Source organism: Miniopterus natalensis, chromosome 8 (genome assembly GCF_054644295.1).
Source record: "Miniopterus natalensis isolate mMinNat1 chromosome 8, mMinNat1.hap1, whole genome shotgun sequence".
In the NCBI taxonomy this organism is placed as follows: Eukaryota; Metazoa; Chordata; class Mammalia; order Chiroptera; family Miniopteridae; genus Miniopterus; species Miniopterus natalensis.
In genome coordinates, this window is record NC_142088.1 from 11,788,453 (window position 1) to 11,806,929 (window position 18,477).

Genomic DNA, 18,477 nt, shown 5'->3' on the forward strand with positions numbered 1-18,477 from the left:
GGCCCCAAGAATGTTGGGGAAGGGGGGTGGGCAGCCACCAGAGCCAGGCTGGGATCCTGTTGGCATCAGAAGATGTAGAGACAGGAAACACAGCAGGATGAGGGGACTGGGGCTGCTGCACACCTGGACTTACCTCCAAACCACAGGTAGAAACAGGTGACTCTCACCCTGTGGACAAGTGTAGGTCCCAAGCCCTCAAGCCCATTGCACACCAAGCCCATTGCCAATCATCACAGGCTCCCACCTGCCGGAACCATCCCAATCCTCCACCAGAGAGGGAGGAACGGGCTCCCGGGACTCAAATGGGGATATCTGGACAAATATTGGCCACTCTCTGGATACCACCCACAAACCCCGTATCCCCAACCTCTCTTTCTAAGTCCAGCACCACCCACGACTGAAGTTCGTACAAGGAAGAAAGTTAAGCTCAACTCACCTCCATTTTCACTCATTTGGTGCCTGACAAAAATGAGAGAGACCCTCAAAGGAGGAACCCAGGACACAGAGCCCACCTCCTAGCCCCAGGGCCCCCACATTGCCCAAGCCACCTCCCCCACAGCAGGGTCCTTCCTGCTTGTTCTCTGAGATCCAGGAGGTGGCCCAGGACCAGACATCAAGATTCCAAGTTGCCCCTTTCCTCCCCACCCTGCCCCCAGGCTGCTGGGCTGGAGCAGCTGAGCCGGTAGACCTCTCCCTCCCCGCTGCCTGACACCCAGAGAGAAACTGATCGGGGAGGGCGGGGTGCCAGGGGCCAGGCCCAGAATAGTGCTGCCCAGCCGCAGTGTCTAGCACTTGCTCTCAGAAGGTCTGGATGGCCCGCGCTGTACGGAGGTTCCTGCCAGGGAGGCCGTGAGGGGGGACACAGCACACCGTATGAATGTGTGTGTACGTGCGTGTGTGTCTTTGACCTGGATTTTCTCTGTGTATGCGAGCATGTGGGTGTCTGTGTGTATATTTTCTTTGTGTAAGTGAGTTTACGTGATTCTGTGCCTGGGAATGGTTGAGTTTGTGTGTCTCTGAGTGTGTGTAAGTATTCGTGTGTGGGTGCGTGTGTTTGTGGGGTGAATGTCCATGTGTATATGTGTTTGTGAGGCGTGTGTGCGCTCACTTGCGCACTGTGGGAAGGGAGGCCTGCGTTCCGGAACACAGGGTGCTCCCCACTCCTTCGGACACTCTCCTCCCCACAGACCCCATCCTGGAGCAGCCTCCTGGGACCTGAGTGTCAAGGTAGGTGGGCCGGTTCCTCCTGGCGGCCTGGCCTCTTTTTCCGGGGCCCCCAGGCTCCTCCACTCCACTAGCCTGGCTTTGTCTTCCTCCCATTTCCCTTTTTATTTCTCTGTGTCTCTTCCTCCTTTTCCTCACCTGCTCCTTCCTCTGGCATAGAAAGAGAAGGTGGATCTATAGTCTGAAGACTTAGACCCTGGTTCTGACTTTACCACTTATTAGCCGTGTGATTTGTGGCAAACTGTTTAACCTCTCTAATCTCTGGTTGTTAGTAAACCAGGAATGGTAGTAATGCCTCCCTTAGAAGATTGTTATGAGGTTTGAATGAGAAAATGTTGGGGAAAAGCCCTTTGAAAGCTTGCGAATATTCGAAGTTACTCTTAACATTTTCATTGATTCTGTTATGTTACTCCCTATTAACCAAACGGGCCCCCTTCCAGAGATGAGCTTCCTAGAGCAAGGAGATGGCACTTCATGGCCATCACCCGCCATGACCACCAGCTCAGAAAGAAGGCATGGGAAACGGGGGGCCAAGGCCTCAAGATGGACAAGGCAGGAGGCTGTGGAGGAAGAGGACCTGCCAGTTCTGGGGGAAGGTGAGGCCAAGGCCAGCTCTAAGGGGGACGGGGGTGGGGAGACACGGTGGGAAGTCCCAGAGCCTGGGGCCTGGGCTCTGCCCTTGATTTTTCCATAACACAGACTTGGACCCAACCCTCACCTTGTAGCCTCAGTCTCGCTACATGGAAGGGGACCACCACATTGTAGAGCCAGGGACCCAATATGGGTTACTCAGGACAGAGCCACTATTTTGTGTGACTCCCTGAGACTCAGCTTTCTCATCTGCAAAATGGGGCCCACAACATCCAGGCTTCCCAAGGCTGCTGTGAGGATAAACTGAGACAGCAGATAATAAAGTATGTTGGATGATGGAATTACTGTCTTCTCCCCACTAAACAGGTCCCCAGTCCAGGGCAGCTGCTGAGTCCATTGGGCTGGAGGCCACATTCCCCAAGGCCACACCCTTGGCCCAGGCTGCTCCCTCAGACATCCTCCCCTCCGAGTGTGCAGCCTCGGCCACTGGCTCCAGCACAGGCGATCTGGAGCTGGGCAAAGAGTTCCCAGCCGCAGCAGCCTGCAGGTCCGAGCTCAGCCTGGTGGAAGAGAGGCCTGCCCCGTGCCCATCCCTCCAGGCCCCGTTACCCAAGCAGGGCTTGGATGATGAGCTGCAGAAGCCGGGGTCCCAGGTCTACATGCACTTCATGCAGAAACACACCTGCTACGATGCCATGGCAACCAGTTCCAAGCTGGTCATCTTCGACACCACGCTGGAGGTGAGGCCACAGCTCTGCCCACCTTCATCCTCACGGGGTCGCGCCACCACTCACACCCTCCAGGACACTAGCCAGGCCAGGCCTCCCTGTGTGTCCCCTTCCAAGCTCCTTCTTAGCACCATGGATACCAGGATGGGGAGGACCGCTGCTCTCTGTGAGCAACCCCTAAGTGTCATCACAGCTTTGCCACTTAGGATCTGTAGGATCTTGGGTCTGCCACATTACCTCTCTCATCTCTAAAATGGGGGTAGGAATGCCTGCTTTGCCCTACAAGTTTCAAAGGACTCCTGAAACAATGCAGGATAGGTAGGAGCACTTTGCAAACCCTGAACTATGTGGAAGATATTGCAGAATGGCTTAGGACCAGAGCAGGGGATTCTGGGTACAGATAACTAGGATGAGCTCTGGTCCCTGTTCTTCCATTAGGCTGAGCTGCGAAATGCCTATCATTCCGTTCTTATCACGTACAGTAAAGCAGCGTTTCCCAAAACACAGAATATGTGTCGTCCACAGTGCACGATTTGATTCTAGTGACATGTGAATGAATATATTTGTATTAGTAGTTTTATATTTATTTTAATATATGTATTAGAAATACAACCAGCACGTTTAGATAGCATTGCTTAGGCTGAGGCCAAAATGAGTCAATGTAAAATTTATTTACATAAAAATATTTTGTAAATGCTATGTAAATAATTCTACCTCTAGTACTTACATTCACAAAATTATACTGTGTGTCTGTACACACAGGATTTCTGAGTGGAAACACAGTTCATTTTGTACACCCTGGTGTGCCTGATGAGGGGTCACCTTGGTGCTTCTGGCCACCAGCAGCCTTATCTCTGTAGCAAATGTTCCCGACAGGGATTAAGTCTGGTGTGCGCTGACATGAGAAAGGCTGGCTAGCTCCTGCGGAGCAGGACCTGTGAGAAGGCCCCATAGAAGCGGACCCTGGTTGGGACAGGGTGTCACCAAGGGGCAGTGAGAGACTCACTCTCAACTGTTCTCCCTGGTCTTCAGATCAAGAAGGCCTTCTTCGCCCTGGTGGCCAACGGTGTCCGGGCAGCACCTCTATGGGACAGCAAGAAGCAGAGCTTTGTGGGTGAGGAGGGCTGGGGACCAGAGGTGGTGGGGGAGGGTCCCTCGGAGGAGGGACTGGTGAGGTGGTTCTGCATTCAATTTTCCCATCTGTGGAGGATTTGGAACCAGCTGACCCCTCTAGCTCTACTGCTCAGGGTTCCAGGTCCCGGATGCCAGGTAGGAAAAGAGAAAAGGGAAAGGAAGAAATTAGGAGACTAGAAAAGGGGGGAGGGGGAGGAAATTGGAGGGAAAAGGAAGAATCCCATTTCTCAGGCACAGGAGGGGCTGCTCTGCTCCCCTCTTCCCACGATTCCCACTGTTGGCTCAGTACTAAGACTCTGGAGGGCCTAGAAGGGGAGTCTGACCCCTCAACCTGCCTCCCACCACAAGGCCCCAGGCTGACGCCCCTGTACCCCCCAACCCCGCAGGGATGCTGACCATCACAGACTTCATCTTGGTGCTGCATCGCTATTACAGGTCCCCCCTGGTGAGGAACGGGCTGGGAGTCCTGTGGGCACCCACCTGGGGAGTTCAGGGAGCCTGGTGCTTGGGGGCCCCATGCCTGACTTCTGCAGCCCTGTCTATGTCTCTAGGTCCAGATCTATGAGATTGAAGAACATAAGATTGAGACCTGGAGGGGTGAGCAGACAGAGGGGACCTGGAAACGGGCTGAGGGTGTGTGGGTGAGCATGGGCCAAAGGCCTGAGGGAGAGGACAGGCAGTGGGATTTCCTGGAGGAAGCAGAGGAAGGGTGACAGGAAGCCCAGGGGGCCCAAGGGAGGGGATGCCCTCTGGTGGGCTGTGCGGTAAGGCAGGGTAGCCAGTTCCCTTGGCCACTCTGGCTTTTTCTGCAGAGATCTACCTTCAAGGCTGCATCAAGCCTCTGGTCTCCATCTCTCCCAATGACAGGTAAGCATCCCCAACCACCCACCTGAGCCTCCTTGCTCTACACAGTCCCCTTCCTCACCCCTCAGTTCTAAACTCAACTGCGCATCTTGGGGGCCCACAAGGCAGCCTCAGCACCCCATTCTCCCATCTAGGGGCTGGGATGAAGGGTGTCTCTCCCCAGGCTGCCTCAGGCTGTTTCCACCCCTAGCCTGTTCGAAGCCGTCTATACCCTCATCAAGAACCGGATCCACCGCCTGCCCGTCCTGGACCCGGTCTCAGGCGACGTGCTCCACATCATCACACACAAGCGGCTACTCAAGTTCCTGCACATCTTTGTGAGCCTAGGGGGGACCAGGATCGTTAGGAAGGGGGCAGCTGGGAGCCCTGGAGGCTGCTCATTCTGATGGCACCATCTGTCCCCAACCCACCCAGGGCACTCTGCTGCCCCGGCCCTCATTCCTCTCCCGAACCATCCAAGATTTGGGCATCGGCACATTCCGAGACTTGGCCGTGGTGCTTGAAACGGCACCCATCCTCACCGCCCTGGACATCTTCGTGGACCGGCGCGTGTCTGCGCTGCCTGTGATCAACGAAAATGGTACCCACCCAGGACAGGGCTCAAGGGGGCGGGTGGCAGGGAGGGGCAGAGGTCTGCGTAGCATCAGCTCAGGGCCCAGGGGGGAGCCTGGAATAGAAGTCTCTGCTGGCTTTGAGCCTTGGACCAGTTACTTAGCCTCCCTGTGCCTATTTCCTCATGTGTAGAGTGGGCATCTTAGCAATACTCGCCCTCTGATTTCACAGGATGATTTTAAAGGATTATGTGCAATCTAATGATCATAATGAGGGAAACGTAGATGAGGTTTTTCATTTTAATTCATCCTAAAATGGGTCATGGGACTGACCCCGTCAGACATCAATTTCTTGCTCTGAGAAAGGGTCAGAGGAATTACAAGACCACTGCTTTGGTAAACCATGGTTGTAATGATTTCAAAGTTAAATTTGCAATAATGAAGCTAGATATCAAGAAGCATTGTAATTTATTTTTTATTATGAAAAATTTCAAATGTATGAAAATGGTAGAGAAACTGTATAATGAGCCCCACATATCCATTGTCTGGAAAACTACTGTTAACATATTGCCATAATCAGTTATTTTTCTTTCCTTTTCTTTTGCTGAAGTAATTTAAAATAGATTATAGACATCATATCATTTCACACCTAAACATTTCAGTCTGCATCCCTTAAAATATTTCCTATATCACCTTAAAAAACTATAAATAATTTATTAATATTATCTAATATCCAATTCTCATTCTCACTTCCCCACTTTCCCCAAGAATATATATATTGTTTTACAGTTGATTTGTTCAGACCAGGATTAAGGGCTATACTTTGCACCTGCTTCTTTTGTCCTTTAAATCTCTTTTAATCTAAAACAGCTCCCTCTCCATTTAATTTTTCTGACATTGGGGATGAAGAACCTGGGTCAGTTGTCCTATAGAATGTCCCACCCACCTCCAGGTCTGCCTGTTTGCTTTCTACAGGTGGCCTTTACCTGTTCCTCTGTTCCTGTTTCCTGTAAATTAGATTTAAGGCTCTATCAGATTCAGGCTGGCCTATTTCATAGGTGACTCGATGTGCTCATATTGTGTCACATCAGGAGGCATGATGTCAGGTTGTCTCTCTCTCCATGATGCTGTTGGTCTGTGGGTTCATATAGTGACCACCTGATGCTTCATTATAAAGCCAGTAGTCTGAGGGTGGGTGGGGGTAGGGAATGTCCAGCCTTTGCATGGCATCCTGGTTCTGATCTGAACCTCTTCCTTGTCTTTCTGTCACCCCACCTGCCACCCCTGTAGGTCAGGTCGTGGGCCTCTACTCCCGCTTTGACGTGATTGTAAGTGTTTGTGGGGAAGGGAGCTGAGGGTACTGCAGGGAGGCTGTGGGTGTGAGAATCAGAGGCATCTGTGGACCAGGGGAGCCTTTTCAAGTGTGTAGGGGGCCATATCCACTGGACTATAGCCTGGCTGAAGGGGCGACTAAGAGCAATACTTCCCTCCCTGCCCAGCACCTGGCTGCCCAGCATACCTACAACCACCTAGACATGAGTGTGGGAGAAGCACTGAGGCAGAGGACGCTGTGCCTGGAGGGAGTCCTTTCCTGCCAGCCCAAAGAGAACTTGGGGGAAGTCATCGACCGGATTGTCCGGGAGCAGGTACCCTACGCCCTTCATACATGCTCCCATCACATATGGTTCAATGCTTCCCATGAACTACTCCAGCTCTTCCTATACATAGGACACACCTGCCCTGTCCTATTTCACGGCCAACCTCTTGGTGTCCACACTGGTCTGCAACTGGTCCTGTTCATGGGGCCCTCAGGCTATGGGCCACAGCCAGCTCATCACCCCAGAGAGGTCAGAACCTCAATTGGTTTCTAAGGGACACTCTCTTGCTCCCCCAGTTATGTCCAGTTGTTGCCCCTGATTCTTGATGCCAACCCCACTGGCTGCCATAGCCACATGGCCCTGTCCCCTGACTGAACTTCTGTGGGCCCACAGGTACACCGGTTGGTGCTAGTGGATGAGAGCCAGCATCTCCTGGGCGTGGTGTCCCTCTCCGACATCCTTCAGGCCCTGGTGCTCAGCCCTGCTGGCATTGAGGCCCTCAGTGCCTGAGAATTTCCGAGTCCTACTCCCAGGCCACCCTCCACACCCAAAGCCAATGAAGGGAGCGGGCATCGGCCTTCATCTTCCCCCACCCCCATTAGCTGGTTCGACTCTGGTTCAGGTAGGCTCTGCCCTGGGCCATTGGCCTCAGCACCAGCCCTTCCATCTTTCTGGGCTCCCAGATCTCAGACTGGGGCACCCTGAGTATGCGAGTAGCCCAGCTCATAGCTGAGCAGCACCATGAAAACTACAAGTGTCAGGACTCACCATGGGGCCACCACCATTCTCAGTTGATGTCCTAGAGCCATCAGAAGAAGGGTACAAGAGGCCAGGGGAAAGGCAAGGGAGGTGTGACATGACTTCAGGTGCTCTGGGGAGATTAACCTGCCCTCTCACAATTCAGTTCCCACCTGCTCAGAATTCCACTACTAGAAGGAAGCAAGTTAATAAACCTTTGTTGAATTAAATTTCCCTGCTCAGTAAGAACTAAAAGGAGGGAGCTTCTAAATACTCATCTCAGAAGATCTGATGTGATCTCAGACTTTTTCCTGGGAGTGTTTGGCAGAGGGTGGGGCGCAAATTTCACCTGCTTGGCAATGAATGGCAAGACTGAGGTTCCCCTGCTGGAAACACTGCCTCCCCTCCGAGGTCATTTAGTTATTGGCTTCCCTTCTTTTTTCCTCACAGGCCTCTCCAGCCCTCCCTAAATGCCCTTGCCCTGCCTATGCTCCCAGAAGCTCTCAGGAATGCCCAGTGCACTATGGAATGATGAAATTAAGGAGAACAGCTGAGTCAAGCCTAGAGGTCCCTGAACCAGAGGCACCGGGATTGCCCTAAGGCCCCCGGCTCCATGTCCTCCCACATGACCTTCCCCCACCTGGGTTGTGACTGGCCCCAGTGGGGCTGCGAGCCCTCAGCCCATGGGTTTAGTCAGGGGCTCTGGATTCTTCCGAGCTCCTGGGAGCCCCAGCTGTTCTTCTGGATGGGAACCACGTTAGTGGTTCCCACAATGTTGCCACTGCCCTCCTACTCCCCCTGCATTGTCACTTCAGGGCTGCTGGGGGCACCAGGGAGCAGCAGTTATTTGCAGAGCTGCCTGTTAGAACGGGGCCTCCCTCCATTCTGTCCTCAGCTCTCACCTGCAAACAGTGCTCTCAGTCCCCAGTGATGGCCCTGTGTTCAGGCCACTAAGGATGAACGATAGAGGAAACAAAAAGAAAAGGACAGCCCATGAACTTAGGTTTTAAAAGTTTCACTCAGAAAATGCTAGTTATTTGACCTGAACTTGTGGCAAGATCCCTGCACTTTCTGAGTTCAAAGACTTGAAGGAAAACCTGTGATTGGCAAACACTGCAAGTGGCTTTTCTTTTGTGCACAGTGTTATTCCACTGAAATGTCTTTTTCATCTTTTATTTATAACAAAACCATAAAGTGTTGGACGTGTGCCTCGTACTGGCCACTGATGGGCTTTGTGCCAAACCTCAAACCAGAGCTGGTGTTTTTCACCCTCCAGAGAGAAAGGTGCAAAGGAAAGAGCCCACACTATTACATCACATCCATCCTGTCAAAGAAAGTAATTATTTCACTTACATCAGACAGTCTCATCCAGGCATCATGCTGGAATATAAACTGGCAGAGGCCATTTCCAACCCCCAGGATAAGCAAATGAACTTCATGCACACATATGGTGTATATGCACTGTTCTGCAGGCATATTATATTTCAATAAAAATCTTGTAAAAGTTAAATTAAAAAAAGAACCTCTAGTATAAAGAGAAAACCTCTTTGGCCATGTTGTATTTTGTTTTCCTCTGTTGGGGTAGAAGTCTTTGACTGTCTTCTTCTTAGAGCCATGTCCGTGGGCAAGGTTTCATAGCTGAGTTAATAGCTCTTTGGCTCTTACATCTTGTAGGACATAATGCTCACTTGTCACTGATGGCAAGGCTTTGGGGGGGTGCCTCTGAAGCTGTGCCTACACCTCGCCTACTCTTTAATTAATCCTCACAAGGACATTACTACTTCACCAGCCTGCTTAGCTCTTGTTTTGGCTCTGCGTTTCAGATTTCCGATTGAAGACTGGATTTTAGGCCCTATAGGTTATGCCCAACAGAACAGAGCCACCTCGAAATTTCCCGGGGTGCCTCTAGAGGAATTGCTTCCATTGGCAGCTATTTCTACAAACTCATCTTCATAGATTTCTTCCAATTGAGGTATAATTCACATTAAATTCATTCTTTCAGAGTGTACAATTTAGTGGTATTTAATACATTCACAAAGTTGTGCAACTGTTATCTTTATCTACTTTCAGACCATAGTCATCATCCAAAAGAAACTCCATATTCATTAACAATCACTCCTCATTCTCCCTTCCCCCAGGCTTCTGGCAACTATTAATTTACTTTTTTACCCTATGGATTTGCCTATTCTGTACATTTCATGTAAAAAGAATCATACAAGATGTAGCCTTTTCCAAATGTATGGTGACAGATGATTTGACTTCAGGTGGTGGGCACACAATGCAATATACAGATTATGTGTTATAGACATCTACACTTGAAACCTATATAATCTTATTAACCAATGTCACCCCAGTAAATTTAATTAAAAGATGTGGTCTTTTGTGTCTGTTTTTTTCATTAGCATAATATTCTCAAGGTTCGTCCATAATGTAGCATGAATCAGTACTTCATTCCTTTTTTTATGACTGAATAATATTCTACCCATGGATATACAAGATCTTCATAGATTTTAATGGGAAATTATCCTATATATTCATTAACTGAGCTGTAGATCATGAATGTTGACACTCTTGGATAGATGCTACAAAAACCCCAATTCCAAGCCACATCACAACAACATTCCCCCACCCAAGTGCCACACTGAGGGGTTCATGTGACTTGGGCAGCTCACCTTTGGTGGTCTGAAAGAGCAACACACTGGGAAAGGCAGAAGTCTGCTTTGGTTGACATTGTGACAGGGATCCTGGCACCCTCTGACTCCAGCCCCAATCCTCTGCATTTACAAGGAGCTCTCACAGGGAAACCCCTACACAGGTAGGGTTAAGATCCATGCCTTTATAATCAGGAATTCCTTCCAATTATCTCCAGGTTTCTCTTCTCAATATGGAAAGTTCATATCCATCCCTGTCCTTCCCTTTCCTTCCTCCAGTTCTGGTCTCTTCTCATGCAACAAACATATATTAATCACCTCCTAAGTGCTAGACACAGAGTTAGACACTGGGAAACAAACTGAAAGGAGCTTGATTTGTGCCCTCCATGGGGTTCACAGCTGGTTGCGGTGACAGTCATGTCTACAACAAGGTGAACAAACTGAGTGCTCAGCTCTGTAAGAGGAAGAAGACAGGGAAAAGCACAAAAGGAAGTGCTCACACTCACCCAGAGAGGTGAGGGAAGGCTTTGCAGAGGCAGTGACATGAGGTGAGTCCTAAGGAAAAGTAAGTTCTCTGGGATTACATGACACTTTGTGAAGACAATGTTCCAAGGAGAGGGGACATTAAGTACGAAGTATTGAGGCCAGAAAGAGCATAATATGCTCAGGGAAATACAAGGAATTTGGGCTCAGCTGTGGAAAGAGTATCTGAATGGGGAGGAGGAGTTGGGAGTATGGAGGGTAAGATACCAGAACATGAGTCTTCTAAGCCCCAGTTAGGACCTTGAAATTTGCCTGAGTGCTAAGGATTTTAGTCAGGACAATTACAAGCTTTTTTAATGGGCTCAAACTCAAATCCCCACAGATGTAAGAAACTCAACGTTTGTTTTCTATGACTCAGCAGAACAACTGGGACTGGGACTCTATGAAGTTGGGACTCACTGACTTCTCAGGCTTGTGATGTGGTACATTGGATCTCAATGCAAACCCACTTTCTTTCTAGTTGACTTTCTCTACTAAAGAGTTTTGAAAGCTAAAAACTATAATCCCCAGACTCTCTTGCAACTAGAGTTCTAAGTGTGACTCTCAGATGTATGTGAGAGAGATCTGTAAGGTTGTTGTGAGGCAGAGGCCATGCTTCTGCTGCTCCTGATCTTTCTGGAGGCATTAGTAGAGAGGTTCAAGTCCAGGGACTACTGGTTTCATGAGTATTAAGAGGCAGGAGTGGGGAGGGAGGGAATCTTTTTCTTTTTCCAGTATAGACCTGGGAGACATGGAATAGCTCTAGGGCCAATAGCTGTAGTGAGAGCTTCCCAGCTCTCATTCTCCTGAGTGTGGCGAATGTGGTGCTCCCCAGGCTGGTCAGTGCCCTGGTGATGTCTTAAAAATTTGTGTAGCAACTTGTAGTTCCTATATCTAAGCACTTTCTGTTCAAAAGAGGGTATTATTCTCAGTGCCTGGAAGTATCTCTGCAGCTCTTGTTCAGGCAGGACCTCATACAATTCCAGGTAAAGCCAAGGCCTCTCTGTGAGATCTGGGAATGCATATGATGTTCTCATTTCCATGGAGGGAGGCGGCTTTGCCTCCCACCAAGATTCCTAAGTGGGGAGAGGGTTCAGATGCTGGATCATCAAAAGAATGACCAAGGTCTCCAATTATCAATAAATGCCCCTTTATTCTATATTTCCCCAAAGATAGCAATATGTCAAGGATTTGGCCTTTTATCTAAGAGGGAGATGAGCAAAATGATAAAAACAGCAAAAGCTCATGGGAAGTGCACTGAGTTTCTCCAACCTTTGGCATCTAGCAGCCCCCCTTTTCTCCTCCTTATCTGAGACATAGCAGTGGGCCAGGAATCACTGTGTGAGGGCCGGGGCCTCTAGGACAAGCCTCAGGATGGCAGGGTACCAGCTCAGCACATTCTCTGCAGGAAACGCAGGCCCACGTTCTTATGAGGAACCAGGACAATTCGTGCCACACTCTTCACCTCCCCCGTCTCAGGGGCCAGGACCACCTCATACTGCTGGATCAGCTGGAAGGTACAGTGCATATGAGGTGGTTAAAGTCCATGATCTTCACCTGCTGCCCTCCTCTGCATGCTCCCACTCTCCTCCCCAAGGCCTCCTTTACCCCTCCCTGGCCCACACACCTCCTGCCTCACCCCACTCACCCTTGCCAGCAGCAGCTGCATCTCCAACTCTGCAATCCTGCGGCCCAGGCAACCCCGGACCCCATAGCCAAAGGGCACAGAGCCAAATGGGTGTTGGACCCCAAGGGTATCAGGCTGACTCTTCTTCAGCCAGCGACGAGGCTGGAAGCTTTCTGGCTCAGGGAAGATGCTAGGGTCCCGGGACACCACATAGTGGCAGAGCACAAACTGGGTCTTCAGAGGAAGAATGGGCAGCACATTAGCTTAGGGTGTGGGGCACCCCTGGGGACCCCAGCTCTCTAACCCCACTCACATTCTTGGGGAAGAGGAAACCACCAACTTCAATTTCTTTTTCCACGATTACCCGGGAATTTATGGGGACCACAGGGTAGAGACTGCAGGGAAAAGAAAATGCAGGCCTGCCTCTGGATCCAAGGAGGGAAAGAGTGCCCACCTCTTCAACCCCACCTCTCTGGTCCCCCAGGCCCTTCCCTCCATCTCACCCCTGGCCCTAACCTCAGCCCACCAGTCCCCACTTCCCACTACTGTCTCTGAGTCAACCTCCACACACAGGCCTTATGCTCCCGGAAACAGCAGCTTACCGCAGGGTCTCCTTAAGCACAGCTTTGAGTAGGGGCATGTGGGCAAAGTCCTTGTGCTTGGGCACTTGCCCAGCTGGCACCACAGCCACCACTTCCTCATGCAAGGCGGCCTGGATCTCTGGGCTCTTTGAAAGATGGTACAAGGCCCACGTCAGCGTGTTGGATGTCTGAGAAATTGAGTGAGAGATGAAGTAAGGAGGGATTTCTAGGAAAGAAGCCAGTAAGGTGGTAGGAGGGTATGTGGGTGGGTGCATGCAAAATGCGGGAGAAAATCTAATTTGCCATAAGTGTGGCAGAATGAGATGGGGCCTCATTGGACCCTCCAAGCTAAACTTGACTCCACAGGGGGATGAGGGCCGATGATGGAGGATCACACTCTAACAACAGAGGAGGCTGTAACGTAGAGAACCCCAACATGACAAAAGGACCAAAAAGAGGTCCTACAAAGAAGTTGCTTGTGGACAAGCTCTTCAACTCTCCACTTAAATTATAGCACAAGAGAGTTGAATTAGATGCGAAATGAAACTTCGCAGCTGTCAGCAAGGCTCCAGAGAGGATGGAAGCCCTCTTACAAAAGGAAAATTCCATGCCCTCTTCTGCTGGGCTGAATGACTCCCACTCCCACTTTCCTTCTAGCTCTACATCCATGTTACAGAAAGAGAAGCAGGTGCCTGGAGGGATGAAGGTCAGGTTCAGGTGGGGGATAATGGGAAATCGGATCAGGATGGGAGCCCCTGATCTCCTCGCTGCCCCCCTCACGCACCGTGTCTACTCCAGCCATGAGCAGCTCAGGGAGGCTGCCCATGGCCTCATGAGGACTGAGCTGTCCGCTGGTCAGCAGGAAGTGCAGGTAGCCTGATATCTGGACCCCATCTGGTCCTCGTGTCTGCAGCTGGGTCTCTATCTCCTTGAGTTTCTGATCAATCAGCTTCTTCCCTACAGGGACAATGGACAACAGTGGAGGACAAGATCAGAAGTCATGATCTCCATGGACCAAGAGCCACTCCAACAGCTGGTAGCATGAGGGAGAAAGGTCATGGGAGAGACTGCTAATGAATAGTCCCTGGATGCCCCCCCCCAACTTCATTTCCTGGGTTCCTCACCAAAAGAGAAGATGGTGTCCCAGCCATCCAGGTATCGCTTCCAGAAGGGCAAAAGGGGACGGGTCCACTTGGGGAGGAAGGTGGCATAGAGTGAGTTCTGGAACATGAGCCCGACAGATCTGACGAAGGCTGCAGTGTCCTGGGGGATGGTGCGCTCCAGGCAGCCAATACGTTTCTCAAACAGGATGTAGCAAATAGCTGTGCACAGAGGCCATCATGGGAGGCAGGGCCATGGCACACAGGACCCAAGGGGCTTTGAGGAGGGTAAGCACACCCTACCCCTGACCCATGCCCACCCAGTCCCTCTCCCAACAAAGGTACCTTCCAAGGCAAAGTAGTAGAAAAGGTGAGCTATGTCGGACACCTGATCCCCAGAGGTGCTCTCTGCCCGAAGCTGGTTCAGTCGAGCCATGAAGCTGTCAATCACCTCATTCAGAGCATCTGTGTAGAGCGCAGCCTCACCTGGCTTCAGCATCCTCTGGTTCAGAACCTGGCGCAGCTGGTACCAGTGATGTCCTTGCCTGCGAGGAATAGAGGAGCAGCACAAATTAACTCTCTAATAGGGGTTAAAGGGCATCTTCCCACCCTGAGACCCCTATGGAATCTAGGAAAATCTCATTTTGAGATTGAAAATGATAGAATCGCCAAACTTTCAAGTGATGGAATCTTGGAATCACAAACTTTAGAATCTCACTACAGTAGTGTGGAAGTGGTTAAGGTGGGCATCTAGAACCAGATTGCCTAGGTAGGGGCAAATCCCAGGTATAATGACTACTGGCTGAACTGAACTCCTCTGTGCCTCAGTTTCCCTTTCTGTAAAATGGGAATAAGAGTGTCTATAATAGCAAGGTTGTTCAGATCAATAATATGCTTAGATCAGTGCCTGGCAAATGGCAAATGCTTACTGGTTGTTGATTATGATTACTTTAGAATTATACGACTCCAGAACCTTCTGTACATGAAATGCAGAGCCCCTGCAGTGGTTCAGTCCCTCTGTGTGGAGGGTGAGGAATAAAGGAGACAATTAGGGTTCCGGGGGGGGGGGGCTCAGGTCCTGGACCTTCATGCTTTTCTTGGCTCAATAGGCCAAGGGGACAGGCAGCCCCACTAGGCTGCTGCCCAAACCCTCTTGCCACTGCCATCCAGTAGGTGGTTTGGTCCCCACTCTGGTTAGGCAGGGATGCTCACGTCGTTGGGTGAATGCTTCCCATGGGGGCGTTTAATGTTCAGGGGCTGCCTCCACACTCATATATCCCCCAAACCTATTACCTTTCCTAAGCAAGCTGGGACGAGTCCATTTTTTTACAAGCCAGTTGCAGAACAGTAAGTACAATATGGTCCAATTTTAAGAGGAAACCCTGCATATCCACATGTATATTTGCACATTCTACACAAAGTAGGAAGAATACACACCAGACTGTCAGGATTACTTAGGAAGATGGGTTGGGAGTGAGAGATAGAAAGATAATATTTTATTACTGGAATTTTTACAATAAGAAATACTTTAAAATTTTAAAAACCAATAAGGTATTCTTTTTTTACTTTTTTAAAAATATGTCTTTATTGATTTCAGAGAGTAGAAGGAAGAGGGAGAGGGAGAGAGAGAAACATCAATGATGAGAGAGTCATTGATCAGCTGCCTCTTGCACACCCCCTGCTGGGGATCGAGCCCGCAACCCGGGCATGTGCCCTGACCAGGAATCAAATCACTATCTCTTGGATCCTAGGTCAGTGCTCAACCGCTGAGCTACGCCAGCTGGGTACCAATAAGGTATTTTAAAAAGAAAAACATTAAAAGTCTTAAGAATCAGATTTTTTATTTTTAAAATGTATTTATTTAAAGGAACCTCAACCCCCAAGAGTTTCCTTTATTATATTGGGAAAACCTGAAAAATATAAACAAAAAGTATTGCTGAGAAAGAAATGAAAACTGGAATAGACCCACTTATTAAAACTTTAGGTAGTAGGCGCTTCTCCGAGAGTAAAACTCTGCAACAGCAGGAATCAGGTTTGCAGAGCTTAAATGAGAGCATTTTTGTGATCAATAAAATATTTCTTGGGGAAACAATGCTTCATAAAATGAGATTTAAAAATATATCATAGGCTAGCAAAATAGCCTTTAAATACATATATATGGTATAATATATATAGGAAACTGGCCTTAGGGTAAAAAAGTATAAATCAATGACAAAAGGGTGTACATAATGTTCAGTTTCCATTTTAAATCTGAGCCTTAAAGTCCAGAGGTGCCTGACTTGGTGAGAGCCTGAGACCCAGATCTTGCCCTTAGGGTCAGACATCAAGGTAAAGAAAGAGCTCTTGAAAAACAGTCATTTTCTATTCTCTTCCCAGAACTTTGAATAAAGGGCCCAGGAGTTGTTAAGTTCTGAAATTATCCACCTGTGAAGGAACCAGGAAAAATAAAGAAAACCACGCAATGCGAGAATGAGTATGTAGGCCTCAAACACAGGAAATGAACCCTCCAACCAGCTGGTTTCCTTTCCCAAAGTGCCAAGGCAGTAAGTTCCTGAGTTCCAGAAGCAGAGATCTGCTCTACCACTCGCTAGTTGTGTCATCTCTGGCAAGTGATACAAAAACCTCTCTAGGCCTCAGTTTTCTCATCTATAAAATGGGAATAAAAATCTCCTTACTGGGCATGTTGTGAGGAATAATAAATGTAAAGAGACTAGCCTGATACCTGGCATGTCATAAACACAGTTACTTACTGTCATTGTTGCTGCTACTACTACCACCACCAGGATTGACTTTAATCCCTTAAGAAATGACTAAAACATGCACACCAAGCAACTAGGGAAAATAAAAAAGCCATTCATAAAAATTTTTAAAAGCCATTCATTGTTTTTGGAGCTCTGTTAACACCATAGCAAATTAAAAAAGCCTGTAATATATCCAAGAACAACCTGCGGCACTGGGAATGGTTTATCACCAGTGATTCTCAATTTGCTTCAGTTGGCATATGGGTATATAACATACTCAGCCCATCCTTCAATTTGTCACTGCCATAATAATCTGAACTTTTCTCGGTATAACTTCAAGACTGAAACCTATATCTGTCTCTGTGTATGGAGAGATCCATGAAATTGATATATAACAACAAGCATACAATACATAATTTTGGAAATATTTTAAAAATTAAATTGAGCCCTCCCAACTAATGTGGGAATTATGTTTTTTCAACTATAAACAGATATGTCCCGTTATGATTTGAGTTGGTGTATTTTCAACCATAATGTAGAATAATGGATCTGGAAAGGTCCTAGAGTTACCTTGGAGATACTCTGGTCCAAACATCTTATTTTACATATGAGAAACGTAAGGCCAAGGAAGGGAAAAGTATTCATTTGTCCACAGTCACAATATACTAGTGGAAAAGTCAATGAGTGGTCCCTGGGCTTTAGTCCATCCCAGCCACTGCTTTTTAGACTGAGCATCAGGTTCAGAGGATGCAGGGAGAGCCTACCCTGCCCTTTATCTACTGGTTGCCCAGTGCCACTGTCCTTGGCCCTGGCCCTCTGGGGCCCTATTCCAGTCCCTTCAGGCCCCAGCTCACGTGGTAAAGGGCCCATACGCCAGGCCCTGCAGGTCCCGGTGCTCCTTCCATAGAGCCATGTCGTTCCGTACTGGGTACTTGCCCTCTTGCCGCATCACTTGCTCCAGGAGTGGGGCGCTGGCCAGGTTCACATGTGTCTGAGGTCCTACACGGTTTATCCATATTGGGCCATATTTGGCCTTGTTCAGCACCTGTGGGGTTCAACCAAAGCTAAATAACCATGCCCAACCAGGCAGGCACTTTATGGAGAGAAGATGGATGGGGCATGTCTGATGACCACACCACAGCATGTGGCCTGGGCAAAATCACATTATGTAGGAGATAGGCACTGCGATGGCCTGTAGTTCCAAAAGGAGAACACTGAAAAAAAAATGGGCACACAGGAGTTAGAATATTGAGAACTGGGGGAGTTGAGGTCCTTGGAGGAACAAGATTTGAGGAAAATGGGATATGTGGCAAACTGAGGTGTGCTGAGGTATAGATATTTGGGGTCCAGGGTTTTAGAGAAACTGAGCCCTTCTATGGTTCTTCCATAGAAGCATTTAAATCTACTGCAGCTTATTGTCAAAGAAGTGAAGATAAATATCTCATGTAATCAACAAGAAAAAAGAAACACAATTAGAAACTCCAGGAAAAACAAGAAGCTGAACGAGAAAGAATTCAAATATGAAGTAAACTATGTGGTGTGAAGTTTTTTTGATAAAATAATTATTAGTTGTGTTAAGTAATGTAATTCTCAAATATTTTATCTTAGAATTTCTAAAGCACTTGACAGTACCCATAGCATCCATGAAATTGACATTTCTATGATGTCTTTATACCTGCTGAAAAATGAGGGAGAAAAAATATATATACTTTGGTTTGGGGGTGGGTAAAATTTTAAAAGAATTCACAAATATTGAGACTAAATTTACTGATTAATTTACACTTACAAACTGAAAGCAAATGAAACCTTGTGGTTTCCCAAGTACTT

General features: G+C 48.6%; 2 protein-coding genes across 2 annotated transcripts in view; one reads left to right on the top strand and one right to left on the bottom strand.

Annotated features, from left to right (window-relative positions):
* Positions 1–1,666: 1,666 nt before the first annotated feature.
* On the top strand, positions 1,667–7,200 carry PRKAG3 (protein kinase AMP-activated non-catalytic subunit gamma 3). The gene is made up of 11 exons (XM_016196905.2): positions 1,667–1,820; positions 2,182–2,555; positions 3,576–3,657; positions 4,064–4,122; positions 4,229–4,274; positions 4,490–4,544; positions 4,732–4,858; positions 4,956–5,121; positions 6,383–6,420; positions 6,592–6,738; positions 7,084–7,200. Exons 1-11 carry the CDS (start codon positions 1,667–1,669, stop codon positions 7,198–7,200), a joined length of 1,365 nt encoding a protein of 454 aa, XP_016052391.1.
* Positions 7,201–10,118: 2,918 nt separating this feature from the next.
* CYP27A1 (cytochrome P450 family 27 subfamily A member 1) overlaps positions 10,119–18,477 on the bottom strand; it is a 33,467-nt gene continuing 25,108 nt past the window's right edge. The window contains exons 2-9 of the mRNA XM_016196874.2: positions 17,505–17,695; positions 14,255–14,454; positions 13,934–14,131; positions 13,594–13,766; positions 12,831–12,997; positions 12,542–12,623; positions 12,250–12,462; positions 10,119–12,111 (exon numbers count right to left, since the gene is read on the bottom strand). Of these exons, the coding sequence (XP_016052360.2) occupies positions 11,992–12,111; positions 12,250–12,462; positions 12,542–12,623; positions 12,831–12,997; positions 13,594–13,766; positions 13,934–14,131; positions 14,255–14,454; positions 17,505–17,695 (1,344 nt within the window). The 3' untranslated portion in view covers positions 10,119–11,991. The remainder of the gene's footprint in view (positions 12,112–12,249; positions 12,463–12,541; positions 12,624–12,830; positions 12,998–13,593; positions 13,767–13,933; positions 14,132–14,254; positions 14,455–17,504; positions 17,696–18,477) is intronic.

What these genes read in the sequence shown, in the direction of transcription:
- PRKAG3 (XM_016196905.2), top strand. Translation starts at nt 1,667, where the DNA reads ATGAGCTTCCTAGAGCAAGGAGATGGCACTTCATGGCCATCACCCGCC. An exon ending in CAAGAAGCAGAGCTTTGTGG is followed by an intron (nt 3,658 to 4,063) that starts GTGAGGAGGGCT and finishes CCAACCCCGCAG; the next exon opens with GGATGCTGACCATCACAGAC. An exon ending in ACCGGATTGTCCGGGAGCAG is followed by an intron (nt 6,739 to 7,083) that starts GTACCCTACGCC and finishes GTGGGCCCACAG; the next exon opens with GTACACCGGTTGGTGCTAGT.